The following is an 11,039-nucleotide window of genomic DNA, read 5'->3' on the forward strand; positions in this document are numbered from 1 at the left end:
CTGCGCTTTGTAGACTCCGACAGAGAAGAGATACCGACCCTACTCATCATTCTGATTTTGGGTGGAACCAGTTATGTGCCAGAGCGTTATTATTTCCTTTCGCAGTAGCGTGAGCAACTCACAACCATGGATCTCTTTTACTGTACGATTTGTGGCGCAAGCCACCGCAAATCATGTTTGTCGCACGTGACCTCTCGCTGTCATTGAAAAAGCTTTCGTTCACTCAGAATGCGCGGATGGAGTAGATGGGCCAAGTTCCAGATTATCATGATGGCGGAGTCTCTCCGTACTCCGTATTTCCTACCAAGAACCGGCAGTTCTGTAAGAGAAAGGACAAATGCTGGCGTTCCAGGCGGGTCGAAAGACCCGTCAAAGTATCAGAATATCCCCAGAAGAAACTCCAGTTTCTCCGGGCATCTCCGCTGGAGCGAGGCCCTTTCTTTTCTTCCCTTTTAGGTAACTAATATATCTACTAGCTGGTTCCTGGCCTACCTAGCTCACCGGATATCAGAAAGCCACAAGGTGTACTAGAAGCGGCTTCCACTTGTGTAAGAGAATGTGAGCAACTGAGTGCAGTACCTGAGAACATTGCTCCTTGTAATTACCGCAAAAGTATTCCTCCACATGGCTGATGCCGTGCGAGAAGTTCGACACGACGCAAGTTGAAGCAAACTTCTCTCGGATAGCGTGTTATTATTGTACAACGTAGCCAATAAATATAACATAATATCACATCTTTTTAAACCCTCCTAGCTGAGGAATTCCGAAAGTGGGAGATGAAACATAAACCTACCCTCTAGCAATGTTTGAGTATTCTTACGGAGTATATATCGAATAAATTCTGAAATTCATAAATTCAAGATACAGTAACTTATTAATTCTGATTTATTGTCAGCGCTTACGGCTTCTGATGAGAGCGAGCTGCGAACCTGCTGCAATCCGCTGCTCCTACCCTCTACAAACCTGGTAGCAGCTGCAACGGGAAGCTACTTAGATCCACCTGTATAGGATCAAAGCAAACGGAGCTGGAACCATGGAACGTTCGTTCAGTTCAGCTCCAGGCAGCTGTAATGTCAGGATTGAGTGAGGGAGCATAAATAGCTGATAGATTTCGGTTACCTTCAATTCTCTAAGCAATCAAGGTTTTATTCCCATATCAAATGCTCCTTCAGAACCTTTGCTTCCGTGGTCCTAGATCTCCACAGTTATTGGTCTAAGCATTGATCGCTCTATCGGCGGAAATTTAGGGAGATGTGCCTTTCAAGACTCCCGCTACATAGTAAGATGCCAAGGTATAGGACGAAAACCGAGCAAATAGGTAGAAAATAGCTATATTCCGGGTAGGACATTAAAATATCCTCCGCCGCTGCATCAATTCAGAACTATAACTAACGTATAATAACTAACTACCCCTTGTCAAACTGGATAGTGATCGTGGTAAAACTCCAGCTCATCATCAGAACGTGATCTTTTGGGCCGGGGGCTTGACGTCCATGATCTCTTCGACTCTTCCGTGGTCTTATCCTTATCAGAGCGGGAGCTCCTCCTGGATAGAGAAAGGACTGATGGCAAAGAGCGGATTTTGGTCATAATGAGACTGAGTGACAGTTTATCGAGATGTCGAGCACACGGAGGAAGACAAGCGACCTGGAACCCCACTCCGATCTCGACGTATGTCCAGAAAAGGATGATGGAAACAATTCCTATCGTGAGTTCCGGTTAGCAGCCGCATAGGGACAGGATATAGAGCGAAGGAAGGTGTTCATACCTTCTTGATCAATCGATGGCAGGCTCGTATGGAGGACCTTCGTGTACTGATTCGTAGTTCCCTGGACTTGTATCTGGATCCAGACGATCATTCTCAAGAGTCCTGCAACCACAGCGCTACAGAAGGGTCAGTATCGATATTACCGCACCGAACTATCTAATCCAGGACGGACTTACAACACACTGAAGAGAAAAACGAGTGATACTTGGAGTTTCTTCCAAATGCTCATGTTCAGCGTTCCAACCTGACGACGTGTTAACAAACCAATTTCATACAATGCTATGCTGGTTCGATTTACATACCATGCAAATTGGCTCGATCAAAATCGCAAGATCCAGGACCCAACTGAAGACTGCGCAACCGGTTTGCATCGCGAACGTGTTTACGCATTTAGTACGGAGCGAAGTGAGACTGGACCAGCTCACAGCTGGGTTTGAGCCGCACGCAAATATTTCAAAGAAAAGGAACACGACTGTCCACATGGTGACAAGGATGATGAGAGTCCAGTTGACATAGTCAAAGGGGGTTCTGAAGGCGCGGCCTGGTTTCCCAATGCAGGGAATGGTCAGTTCATATCCATCATAATGCGGTCTATCTTGTTTCTTGAGGAATGGCGACTTACCCTTGAATATGCGGCGAAACAAAAACAAGAGCGTCAATTTAATGAAACCAATAGTAAGCACATGGCCTATCCAGAAAGCGTATTCGAACTGATATCTCTTGCTTTAGTATTTCTCTCCAAGACTAGGATAGCCCGAGGAGACAGAAAACGGACCTTTCCAAGTTCATGTTGTTCTGTTGGGGTGATCCCTGGAATTGAATGTCCGCCGATGATGTTCATTTGTGCTCCTATTAATGATATTCAGGATACAGCGTCGGGAGTTTATCGGCATAGTCTCTTACCTATTACCATAGCAACACCGGCAGCTATGGTAAGGAACTACAATGAAGTATTAGCAGTTGAACATCTCTCGTCCAGCACAGGTAGTTGCTCCAAGACTTACGGCAGCAGGAACAATGAAAAGGTCATCGATTTCGACATTTCTGGAATATCGCCGCCATCCGTATGCTCTGATAGCAAGCGATATGACGACAAGGACTGGAAATATGATACCAATGGCAGTCACACTGCCTTTATTAACGTATGTCATGGTTATGGTGGCCTTAAGGGATAGACATCGACCGATACTTTCTGGAAAGAGTTGAGGATCGAGTCCTGATCCTATGTAGGCATTAAGGGCCAGTCCAGGTCTGTGCCTATGTACACGCCTGAAAGACCCATATATGTATTACAGCGCAAGGGATCTCGCCATCATGCAACTATGCCAGAGGGATCGTGAGAGGGTTCACAAGCCAAAGCGCGAATAATAATGAATACGTGTTTTGCATACCCTGCCTCATGCCTCATACTTTCCTCAGTTGGGAAATGGATATGCGAGGCCTAGAAGATGATGTTTTCAGTCCATTGGGTAGTAGCACACCGAATATGCGGTTACACTGCATGTCAGCAGCGCATAAGGAAACTAGGAATAGTTATTGGACATAATCCTAGCTCAGTGTACGATATTGTGGGGGCTGAAAGGCAATTGATCTCGATAATCCAACTTGGGTTGTGCTCAGCCAGATCTGGAAAACCCCCGCATCGGCATGGAGTAAGCAGGTCCTGCTTCAGCCCAACCGTGCGTGAGTGTTATCGGCGTTAACTATAGTTTAATCACATCAGGTGGCTATGTACGGAGTACATACATACATGTACTACCTGCGAGAATTTGGACCCCACGTAGCCATATGATCGGCATATCCCGCTTAAACCCAATAAAGTACTAAATTAAGAATTCTGCAGGTGGTACCAAACTTTTTATTTTTATTTTTATTTTTATTTTTTCTATATTGTGCTGACGATCTATAGTATCTTGGACCCCACGTGGATATGTGATGGGCTACTATGTTCATACTGAGCCAGATGATGGTCTAAGTTAACCGCGACGCGGGCTATCATCAGCTTTCTACTCTTATCGAATCTGGCCACCTACAGTACTTTATCGGTGCTACTAGCAGAAGGACGTCTCATCAATCCCGTCTTGAAAACACTGCGAGATGGCGTCGACGGAAGATGGAGAGAAAAAGCCATTTCTCCCCGGCAAAGAAGACGAGCCTGACTACGAGGATGTTGTCAGAACCGAGAAAGGGTTTACACGATCCCGGTTTCTTAAGACGAATGGTGCTCTCTTCATACTTCACATAGTCTTCCTGATCTTGAACATCTCTGTTCTCATCTGGAATTTACGCTTTGCGGGCGATCGCAGAAAGGGTGATGATCATGGAGATGTACTCAACAAAGTATATAGTAAGTTGCTCGAAAAGATATTGATTCCAAAATTCGTCCGTTTCATTCGCTAAATGCTACGGGATCTTATATAGCACCCGCGCAATCAGCTCTCCAGTACAAAGTAGAAGAACTCAATTCTGGACATGGCCAAAATCCCTTCGCAGGAGAGCCTCGCCCGGAGACCGACAAAGCATGGTCAGATCTACTCAGAGGTAAAGTATCACCAGCTTTCATTTGACTCTTAATGCGATATATAGGAACAGAGTTGACCGGCTATTCTCTTTCAGGGGGCATTATCAAAATCTCCGAAGACGAGCTGAAGAAGTTGAACAAAACTTCCATTCCACTACAAGATGGGAGTGGTTACATTGCTTATCTCGAGGCTATCCATATGCTGCATTGTGTGGTACGTCGATTAGTCTTTTTTTGATGCTCCTTTCTATTTCCGCACGGAGCCTGTCTTACCGTACAGTAGAAACGAATTTATCAATCTCAGCACCCCGAACACTATCCAGAGCTCCAAGGCACTGATGCTTTCGCGCCAGGTCACTGGGGTGAGAATACCTTAGCCCTACCTATTTTTATTATCTATGCTAACACATGGTAGATCACTGCCTCGAGGTTCTCCGCCAGGGAATCATATGCAACGCCGACATAACGGTGAACACGTACTATTGGAAAAGTCCTACCGAGATTCAAGGTAACAGAACAGGGGTCCGGAAATGCACCGACTGGAGCCGGATTCAGAAATGGGTCGATGAAAGAGCGGTCGATTTCAGAGGTCCTGATAAGTTCCTTGATACTTTGGTGCGAGAGAATTGAAATAAACTTGGCAGAACAAACATGATAAGATTTTGTATTCTATATTATTCCCAAGATATTAATGATGACTCGTTAACTCCTAGCCAGTATTAATAACCTTCCAAATATAAGAAATAAACAGAACCCGAGATTTGGTCATAACTCCACTTAAGAAAGAATCGGAGACGCCTTTGAAACACTTGATATGTAAAACAGGAATGAATTTTATGACTTCATGGTCCCACCAACATATCAGTAGATGCTGCCCGATCCAACATCCACTTATGCAATTTATCCCAATTGACGCACTTCTGAACTTTCGGAACATGGTGTGTTGGGATATCCTGTCTGCGCTCTCCCCAGTATACTGTGTACATGGAGTAGTCCGCATGACACATGCTGCCTTGACGTAGGAAGTCGAGACAGTGGTCTGGAAATATGCGTAAGCATCCACAGAAGATAAATGAAAAGTAATTGAAACATTCAAGAACGTTGAGGGATGAGAGCACTAACCTGCGTGGGATCGGAGATATTCGAATTGTCCCCCCGTTGGATCCAAGTCTGGGTAGAAGTGTTCGTGGTATAGGAATTGTTTGATGTTTTTCTGTTTGCAAGCGCGCCATAATTAGAATCTCTATCCCACTCGATTCCGAAAGAACATCCCGGTCTTTTTGAACATACCACACAGTGAAGGCTATGAGCAACTCCCAGGCCCGCTGCGTATCCGCCATCTTTCAGCGGTATAGAGTCAGAACCGGATTGCTTCAGCTCGTCATCGGATATCCGTAGTAGTGTTCCTAAATGCATATATCATTAGAAACTACCCAAAAAAATACACTGTTATGCAACAATTCACCTTCCATCAACTCATGCATTGATTGCTCCCACTCTGGCCCTGGAGGGCCGGTGAACCGCGTGTCATTAGGTATCATTGCGCGGTATTCATATTCAATGATGTCGTTAGCCGGTGCTGCAACGAAACGATCAGTAATATGGTCTTGATGTTTGTTAAAGGAGATGACTCTCTTACAGTATGGATCTGCAACCTGGCGACGGCTAGCATTCTGTATATTGAAGCTTGAGAGGGACAGCACCGTCACACTCAAGAGTACACAGACAACCAGTAACACCGCATTGAAAAATAGCGAAACCGCGATAACTCGATTTCTATTCCTTTCCGAACGTGCTAGATGTGAGCCCTTCAAGCTCTGGTCTTCGCTCGCGCCGTCCAAAAACGGTCTTTGCTCCTCGGTCGACATAGCTTAGTCTTTGAAATGCGCGACTGGAGAGACTAACAACGACGAATGTAATAATGAACCTTCTGGCAGTAAGAAGAAATCTCTGAAGGCTCTCGAGAGATCAGCTGCCGCAATGCTATGGAAGAACAGCACCGAAGAAAGGCGGAGATATCCAGAATTGGCTTCACTTCTGATAGTAAGGAACCCCTGCTACCGGGATTCCTGGACCTTCTGTAGTATCCAATAGTCCTAACAAGGCAGTTCTGATCATGAATTCTCCGATGTGGGACGCTGCCTTTGGGTGCGAGACAACGAGGTCAAATTCTTCAGCTAGGAAGCCTTAACGCCAACGTTTCACGGTACATCAACCCTGCAATTCTGCAAGGAAATCGGGCTTTGTCCGATCTTATTGAGATGATCGAAACATTTTGGGGAACTCGACTCACATTCATGTGTAATGTGCTTTAAAGTTCCAATCTGGCCGTGCATAGTAGCCTGCCTAACATTTAGTGTAAATATAGGGCGAGTCCACTTAGCTATCATAGGGGAAATCTAGCCCCCAACAAGTCGTACCATAGATCCATGCGTGCTGTTCCTGGAAGCTGATTGACAGCCATGTGGTGGGGGCCACTCGTATCTCTGACCATCGTCATCGACTCCAAATATGAAGAGTTACCGCGTGATTTTTGCTGAATGTGGCTGTATAGGTTGCATATAACTGTGCTCAATTGATCCGTATGTTCTACAGACACGATTGGGTGGAGCGTTTGGGGGCTATGCATCGTGTACATAGAAACGTTCAGTTTACGGAAGCCACAAAAGCATATTCTAGTCTCATTCAACATGTTCGGCGCTTAGCCACCAAAGCCAGAGGTTTGTGCAATATCCAAAGATCTGCGGTGCCAATCAGAGTTAGCTGTGGCATTGCTACCTACCTAGATAGATTCTCAGTGATGTTCAGCACACGGTATTTAAAGACTGTATATCATTCCAGAGGGCTTGTGGTAGAACTAGCCTTCCAGATCTGTCCTCCTTCGCTACATCTTTCAGACAGAAAGTATACGACTCGCTTAGAGATAATAATACTCACTCTCTTTAACAACGCTGGCCCCTCGAGTCCAAGACCACAACAGAAATCCACCATGAAGCAGTCCCTCTTTCTCACTTTCTTGCTGGCAGCTCTTGCTACAGCCGTGCCGATCGCTTCTGGTAAGCTGCAAAATCTGTATTACTTGCATTATCCGCAGTGAGCTCACCAGATGATTCTCTAGCGGTAGAGCGCCGCGATGGAACGACCGAGTTCGATCCCGATTTCGGATTCAAGAAGCGCGATGGTACCACCGAGTTTGACCCTGACTTTGGGTTCAAGAAGCGGGACGGCACGACTGAATTCGATCCTGATTTTGGGTTCAAGCGCACTTGATGCGAAGCTTCGATTCAACGACAAGATTCATGACTGATGCTGGAGTTTGGGCCAACGGGATGAGGCGGGGAAGCGTTCGTTACCTGCATACATTACTTAGTTCTTAGTTTCTTGGCCTCATGAGAATGTCTAGAGTACTGTACTTGGAAACATTAAAGTTGGCTCATCAGACGGCTTTTCGCTCGAAGCTATGTTCCCGCTATATTTTAGTCAAAATATGCACTGTATAAATAGTTAATCGCGCGGGGTATCTGCGGCAGTACTCACTCCGTACATAGTACTCCGTACTTGTGCTTCTTGTAGATCACCAACAATGCATAGACTCTAGGGTATCATTTGCCCATAATAATCCTACTAGCGTCTATCTACCCATCCGGGCTCTGTGCCTATGCAAGCGCCGGGATAAAAAGCAGACCAGGCTGTGTTACTTTCAGAGAAATAGCTAGGCTATGGATATCTTGACTGCTTACTTGCATTCAGACAAAGGAAAAAGGTGGGGGCCAATTGCTCCCACCGTTGACTTCATATAACACCATACTTCAACGGATATAAGAGAACGCGGCATCAGGAGAAGTTTGCCAGTCTCACTCTTGGCTCACAAGAGAGATAAACATATTCAATTAGCGCCATGTCTTCTTCAATCCGCATCGCCATCTCTGGCGGTGGCCTGGCGGGCGCGGCCCTCATTCAAGCGCTCCTCCCCCATCCGCATCTAGATGTGCACATCTTCGAGTCGGCCACAGCTTTCAAAGAAGCTGGTATGGCCTTTGGAGTCGCTCGCAATGCACTCACTGCTCTTGATCTCATCGGACCGTCAGCGGCACAATGTCTCGAACGGGCTGGTGCCGTTCCCATGCGAGGAGTCCGGTTCATGCTTGCCCAAGGCGAAGGAGCTGGCAGCATGATCGATGAAACAGACAACGATGGACAGCGCGTCACCAGCATCGTCCACCGTGCTGCTTTTCTGAAAGAATTACTGGCTAATGTCCCTCAAGAGCGCATGCATGCTTCCAAAAAGCTTGATAAATTTGACTGCAACAGCGATGGCTCTCTTACGCTCCATTTCACCGACGGGACTACCCACGAGTGTGACATCCTCATCGGCGCTGATGGAATCCGCAGCACTGTTCGCAGACTTATCCTCGGAGAGAACGACCCCGCGGCCTCTCCCAGGAACACTGGCACGTGGGCCGTTATGGCTTTGAAGCCGTATGCCGCAGCTCAAGCCAGCATCGGCGAGGGACCCGTCAACATCGAGGATGCCCGCGAGTATATGTGGATTGGAAATGGAGCTTACTTGATGCACAACGTCTTAAACCAGGGCCAGCTGGTGCAGTTTGTCATTGCTGTACACGAGAAAGATGCAGAGTCATCGGACCGCTGGCATCGGACCGTGAGCGCTGATGAGATCAAGAAGATCTACCAGGACTGGCCGCCGCATCTATACAAGGCTGTGACCGAGGTGCGTTCTATCTCTCTTGCTTTATCTTATTCGCTACTGACGAGAGATTATTGTAGCTACTCTGTGACCAGCCCGAACAACCCGCCATGTACCTCTGGGAACATCCACCCGCGCGCACCTACGTCTCTGGCCCTATCGCCATCATGGGAGATGCTGCTCATGCCACTTCTCCTTGGCAGGGATCAGGCGGTGGCATGTCCATCGAAGATACCCTCATTCTCTCCACATTGCTCAGCCACGCAAAGACCCCTAGTGAAGCGCAGATCGCCTTGAAGGTATACGACCAGGTCCGGCGCCCACGCACACAACGTATCGTTGAGTCAAGTCGAGGCACAGGGTTGATCGCGCTCGGCTTGGGTGAAGAGACGAAGCTGGACCTGGGACAACTGAAAGCGAAGTTGTTGCCAAGGTGGGATTTCATTATAGATTTCGACAACAAGAAGCACCGTGACGAGGCTCTAGAAATATTCCAGAAGGAGTTGAAGTCTTGAAGTTGACCTCAACAGTAGCTAGCATGTTAAATACATACCTTCTCTGGTTTTCAAACTGCAAGAACATTGATTAGCGCACGAAACTATGCGTCCTTAATGGGTATTTTTCTCTCGAGAAGCATAGAACTGAAAAAAAGTCTGAGATAAAGTAAAAGGAATAGAAGCCTTGACGACCAATGCTAAGATATCCCATTCCCAGCAGACATAAAACCAAACAGGACATACTTAACATTCGTCACTAAACCCGCATAAGCCCAAATGACCATAGAAAGGAACAAAAATCATCATCCAACTCCCTCATCAACAGCCCAAAAAGGCAAACATGCAGCAAAAAAAAAGGAATCATCCTCATTGGCGTCCAAACGAGAACATCGATCCCCACCCTTTTCGAGCCGGCACTGGATCACCATGCGCTGAATTCGAATCCGCAGCCGTAACTTCAACACTAGTCGCCTTGATCGGTTGAAGCTCCAACCCCTTTTCGACATCAATCTCTCTCCTCGATCTATTCCTTCCATATCCATCCATCTTAACCGCACTTGGGTTAATGTTCGATCTCTTATCAAACCCAGAGCGACGGTCATGATGACTCTCCTCCTTGACTGGGGTCAGAGAAGACGAAGCCTTATCCCCACGGCCTGATTTCCTATTCATATCTCGAGTTGCAGTCTGTGGTAAAGGAGATCTAGCTGATCTGGCGAATCTCGGCGTCAATGGTGTTCTGATAGCTTCTCCGACACGACGAGCGGATTGTCGGAGTTTTTCGCGAAGACGCCATTGTCTGCGTTTGGCGATGAGGTAGAGGAATGCTGATGAGACTGTATCATGTTAGTTGGGGTCTAGTTATATATCGGGTATTCGTGGAGGGTGAATTGCATTATGGGTAAGCGAACCTCCGAGAATGACCACGACTCCTACTATAGTTATCAGGATCGCCATGGCTGTGGTTGATAGACCGGAAGATCCGTCGTCTGGGCCAGATGCCCCGGCTGCATTTTGAGCTGCGATGCTGTCTGAACTTGACATATTGAAGGGATAGACACAGCAAAGTAGAATGAGGAAGCAATCTGTCCGTGTGAGAGATATCCTCTAGTTTAGTATCGAGTATCGAGTATCGAGTTAAGAATGCTAGCAACCTTTATTCTCCGGCTAATAAATAGAAGGACGACAAAGCGTCTTCAGGTTGAGAGACAAACAAGCAGATTCACAATCAAACAGAAGATCCTCTTTTCGAGAAAAAAAAAAGTACTCAGCATAGAAATCGAGAAAAGAGAAGAAAAAAAAAATCACCACAAGCGGGGGACCACATAGAGATCTATCTATCTATCTATCTGGGCCATGTATATCATCCGGGGGGACATGGCATGCATCAATCCCCTCAACCGCCAACTTAACCCAACGTCGTTGCAGATCCCCTATCCAAAGCCACCATCCTCCAACTTCATAGGCTGCCTTTCCTTCTTCTCACCCCTAACCTTAAGGCTCCAGAACCTCTCTAGACCCGTCACTCAACACCCAAGGCAGAAT

General features: G+C 46.7%; 6 protein-coding genes across 6 annotated transcripts; 3 read left to right on the forward strand and 3 right to left on the reverse strand.

The window, feature by feature from the left end:
* Positions 1 to 1,200: 1,200 nt before the first annotated feature.
* Positions 1,201 to 3,337, reverse strand: C8Q69DRAFT_456495 (hypothetical protein). Its single transcript, XM_028629837.1, has 8 exons — positions 2,773 to 3,337; positions 2,672 to 2,708; positions 2,544 to 2,617; positions 2,391 to 2,478; positions 2,071 to 2,309; positions 1,945 to 2,012; positions 1,769 to 1,884; positions 1,201 to 1,703 (listed from the first exon to the last, which is right to left on the reverse strand). The coding sequence occupies exons 1-8, from the start codon at positions 2,917 to 2,919 to the stop codon at positions 1,417 to 1,419; spliced, it is 1,056 nt and encodes a 351-aa protein (XP_028487377.1). The 5' UTR covers positions 2,920 to 3,337; the 3' UTR covers positions 1,201 to 1,416.
* A 318-nt stretch (positions 3,338 to 3,655) lies between these two features.
* Positions 3,656 to 4,959, forward strand: C8Q69DRAFT_456502 (hypothetical protein). Its single transcript, XM_028629838.1, has 5 exons — positions 3,656 to 4,115; positions 4,190 to 4,309; positions 4,385 to 4,503; positions 4,573 to 4,651; positions 4,705 to 4,959. Exons 1-5 carry the CDS (start codon positions 3,866 to 3,868, stop codon positions 4,917 to 4,919), a joined length of 783 nt encoding a protein of 260 aa, XP_028487378.1. The 5' UTR covers positions 3,656 to 3,865; the 3' UTR covers positions 4,920 to 4,959.
* Positions 4,960 to 5,131: 172 nt separating this feature from the next.
* C8Q69DRAFT_504391 (hypothetical protein) lies at positions 5,132 to 6,157 on the reverse strand (the record flags this gene model as incomplete). Its single annotated transcript, XM_028632586.1, has 5 exons — positions 5,132 to 5,328; positions 5,412 to 5,502; positions 5,580 to 5,695; positions 5,755 to 5,868; positions 5,929 to 6,157. The coding sequence occupies 5 exons, from the start codon at positions 6,155 to 6,157 to the stop codon at positions 5,132 to 5,134; spliced, it is 747 nt and encodes a 248-aa protein (XP_028487379.1).
* Positions 6,158 to 7,072: 915 nt separating this feature from the next.
* Positions 7,073 to 7,826, forward strand: C8Q69DRAFT_456506 (hypothetical protein). The gene is made up of 2 exons (XM_028629839.1): positions 7,073 to 7,345; positions 7,408 to 7,826. The coding sequence occupies exons 1-2, from the start codon at positions 7,090 to 7,092 to the stop codon at positions 7,557 to 7,559; spliced, it is 408 nt and encodes a 135-aa protein (XP_028487380.1). The 5' UTR covers positions 7,073 to 7,089; the 3' UTR covers positions 7,560 to 7,826.
* C8Q69DRAFT_456509 (salicylate hydroxylase) lies at positions 7,725 to 9,614 on the forward strand. The gene is made up of 3 exons (XM_028629840.1): positions 7,725 to 7,758; positions 7,827 to 9,021; positions 9,078 to 9,614. The coding sequence occupies exons 2-3, from the start codon at positions 8,188 to 8,190 to the stop codon at positions 9,510 to 9,512; spliced, it is 1,269 nt and encodes a 422-aa protein (XP_028487381.1). The 5' UTR covers positions 7,725 to 7,758; positions 7,827 to 8,187; the 3' UTR covers positions 9,513 to 9,614.
* C8Q69DRAFT_147682 (hypothetical protein) lies at positions 9,578 to 10,811 on the reverse strand. The gene is made up of 2 exons (XM_028625500.1): positions 10,406 to 10,811; positions 9,578 to 10,330 (listed from the first exon to the last, which is right to left on the reverse strand). Exons 1-2 carry the CDS (start codon positions 10,536 to 10,538, stop codon positions 9,861 to 9,863), a joined length of 603 nt encoding a protein of 200 aa, XP_028487382.1. The 5' UTR covers positions 10,539 to 10,811; the 3' UTR covers positions 9,578 to 9,860.
* Positions 10,812 to 11,039: the final 228 nt, after the last annotated feature.

This window comes from Paecilomyces variotii (assembly GCF_004022145.1).
Source record: "Paecilomyces variotii strain CBS 101075 chromosome Unknown C8Q69scaffold_2, whole genome shotgun sequence".
NCBI lineage: Eukaryota > Fungi > Ascomycota > Eurotiomycetes > Eurotiales > Thermoascaceae > Paecilomyces > Paecilomyces variotii.